The 3,323-nt window shown below is 46.2% G+C and overlaps 1 protein-coding gene across 1 annotated transcript; it reads right to left on the reverse strand.

Moving 5' to 3' along the window:
* Positions 1-259: 259 nt before the first annotated feature.
* LOC103604958 (olfactory receptor 2T6) lies at positions 260-2,059 on the reverse strand. Its single transcript, XM_008589535.1, has 3 exons — positions 1,748-2,059; positions 1,082-1,585; positions 260-397 (listed from the first exon to the last, which is right to left on the reverse strand). Exons 1-3 carry the CDS (start codon positions 2,057-2,059, stop codon positions 260-262), a joined length of 954 nt encoding a protein of 317 aa, XP_008587757.1.
* Positions 2,060-3,323: the final 1,264 nt, after the last annotated feature.

The following is a 3,323-nucleotide window of genomic DNA, read 5'->3' on the forward strand; positions in this document are numbered from 1 at the left end:
GGCCAAAGTGCACGTACCTAACTACTCCCTTTTCCGGGGTTCTATGACTCTGCACTTTTTTCCTGCCCTACTTTCTCCCGTCCCTCCACGGCGTGGCCGCCCCTGATTGGGTGACGGCTCCCCCACCCTGTCCTCTCTATATAAGCTCCTGTCCCCTTGCAATAAACAGAGTTCCGGCTTTGACCGCTCTCCAGGCTCTGTGTCTCTTTCTTTGCCCCCAGGCCGAAGCGCTCACCATCCCGCTCAGCCCCACAGGAGGTTATCGCCGGCTGGTCCGGGATCCCTCCTCCCGCCCTGTGTTTTTGGTCCCCGGTAACGAGGCGGTGGCGAGAGACCAACAGAGATCCTCCGGATAGAGAGCCTCCACAAGACTGACACTGGTTTGCAACTGATAATCCTGTCCAAATAGATAGCAGCATTTAACTACAGTGTTCCAAGGTGAAATGCTCCATTTGGCTAAAGATTTTGTCTAACACACAGCACCTTTTTTTCCTGAAACAGGAGGAGTGGCTGTGTTTAGTTCACCTACCTTCACCAGTGTCTGTGAGCAGAACACCACTGAATCCAGCCTGGATTTTGTCAAACTGGTGACAGCACAAAGCCTGGCAGGTTACCATGCATACAGAGGTGGGCCAACGGGCCTGGCATATGGTCCCAGTTTTTAGTACTGGGTCTATGGTTTAGGCCAAAAATTTTTCTGCAGGTCTCAGCTTGCTCAAGAGAAATGATACTAAGTCATTTACAAAGGTTTTTCCAACTCTGACTTTCAAATGAAAAGCTGTTTTTTTCTTCTTAATTTATATGATATCACCTAATTCAAAACCTAGCCTTGTGGAGAAGGAAAAATGTGCTGTTCACTATTCTTTTGGAAGAAAAAGGTTGATAGAAAATCCCTGCCAGCACTAACATATGCAGAGGAATTCTAGAAGTCTAATAATCCTAATGGATTGGAAAAGACATTGAAAAGTGATTACTGGGGCCGGCCCGGTGGCGCACTGTGCTAGTGCGCCGCTTGGGAAGCGCGGAGGCGCTCCCGCCGAGGGTTCGGATCCCACATACAGACCAGTTCCCGCTCACTGGCTGAGCGAGGNATTGGAGTGTGGTAGGATTGGGGAAGCATATACGTGTATAAAGCAGCCCCATAGAACAATGCCACCACCATCATGTGTGACGAGCAGGTGGCAAAGGTCTTCTTCTTCCCTTCCACCGACTTCATCTGACTCACCGTGATAAGGATCTGGGCATAGGATGCAATCACCACAGAGAAGGGGATGAGCAGCATTAAGACACAACAAAGGTACATCACCATTTCATAGGCGGCTTTGTCACCACAGGCCAGCCTCAGCATGGTGGGTGCCTCACAGAAAAAGTGATCGATCTTGTGGGAGGCACAGAATGGGAGACTCATGGTGATGGGGGTGAGGAGGAAACTGTCCAAAGCACCACCGAACCAAGAGCCGGCCAAGATCACCCAGCAGACCCGCTGGTTCATGAGGAGAGTGTAGTGGAGAGGGTGGCAGATGGCCACATAACGGTCATAAGCCATGAGCCCCAGCAGGAAGAATTCAGCCCCGACAAAGCCCATGTAGAGAAAGTACTGGGCTGTACATGCAATGAAGGAGATGGTCTTCTTGCCCACAAGAAAATCACTCAGCATCTTAGGCATGATGGTGGACATGTACATCATGTCGATGAAGGAGAGATGGCTGAGGCCCAGCAGGAAGAATTCAGCCCCGACAAAGCCCATGTAGAGAAAGTACTGGGCTGTACATGCAATGAAGGAGATGGTCCTCTTGCCCACAAGATAATCAGCCAGCATCTTAGGCATGATGGTGGACATGTACATCATGTCGATGAAGGAGAGATGGCTGAGGAGGAAGTACATGGGGGTGTGGAGGTGAGGGTCTGTGTGGATGAGGAAGATCAGGATCCCATTAGCTGTCATAGCCAGGAAGAAGATGGCACAAATGACACTGAAAAGGAATCCTGAGGCTTTATTGTGAGTGAAGAGCCCCATGAGAGTAAAGTCACTGGAGAACGTCCTGTTGTTTCCATCCATGGTGTTGAGTTTTACCTGGAGGCATAAGACGAGAAGTATGGGGTTAATGAAACCATGAAAGAGAAAAATGAATCATTTAAAAATGCCTGTATAGGGCTGGCCCTGTGACTCACTCTGGTGAGTGCGGTGCTGGGAGTGCCAAGGCCACGGGTTCAGATCCTAGATAGGGATGGCCAGTGCGCTCACTGGCTGAGCGTGGTGCTGACAACACTGTGCCGAGGGTTATATAAAAGTCTGTATAAGCATTATTAAATTGAAATTATTTATGTAAATAATATCAAGCATTTTTTGGTGGGTGGAAGTGCAGCTGCTTCTTTCTTGGCTGTTTCATCTTGTTGGAGAGCAGTTTGAAAGTTAAGTTCCTTTGCAATGAAGATGATGGATATTTGGAAACTAATGCTGAAATTAAGGGAGTTAGAAAGGATTCTTCACTTAGAGTTAGCTCCATTTGTTTAAATATGGGTTCAACTGCAAGGCAATTGATTCAATCAACTCATATAACCAAATACTCCAACTTTTGTGATAATTTAAAAGCTGATCAATGTCATTTAGAAAGGACCATTAAGTTGTAGACACAGATGAAATCTGCGGTGAACTGCAGGGAATAGGATCACTTCACCCATATGATCATTGACCATCATTTGTTCCTCTACTCATTTGCTGATTTTTCATTCATTCACACACCAAAACTTTATACAGAGATACTTCTGTTCAGTGTTCTAAGCTCTGGGTATGCCGTAGTAAAAGAGAATCTGCCTTATGTAACTCACACTCTAGCTATGGGAGAAACAGAGTAAGCAAGCAACAAATAGGGACCGTGGTCTTGGATAATGCTGATAAGTGCTATGGGGGAAACTTTAACACAGACATGAGGGATGACAAAAGAACAGCATCGTGAAGATTGTGAAGAACAGGTGTTCTTACAGAATGAATCGCATATGTAACCTCCCTAAAGCATAAAGGAGCTGGGAATAGTCAGGAAAGAAAAATAGGTTCAGAAAGAGCATGTGCGTGAGGGGCACAGAGAGGTGTCAGTGGTCAGTTTCTTAAGGCACGTGGACCAGTACAAGGAGATCAAAATTATTTTCTAAGTATTATCAGTAGAACTGAGTTGCAGTTGAAAACTTAAGACAGTTTGCTTAACATTTAACATGTGCTCATTCTGACCTTTGTTTTGTAGTATCCCTTTTGTACATTTCAGCCGATGATTTTTTTCTTGATGTTACATTTTTGTGGGTCTTAAAGGCTCGATAGGGGTTTAACA

The sequence above is a fragment of the Galeopterus variegatus genome, unplaced genomic scaffold, assembly GCF_000696425.1.
Source record: "Galeopterus variegatus unplaced genomic scaffold, G_variegatus-3.0.2 Scaffold5503, whole genome shotgun sequence".
Taxonomy (NCBI): Eukaryota; Metazoa; Chordata; class Mammalia; order Dermoptera; family Cynocephalidae; genus Galeopterus; species Galeopterus variegatus.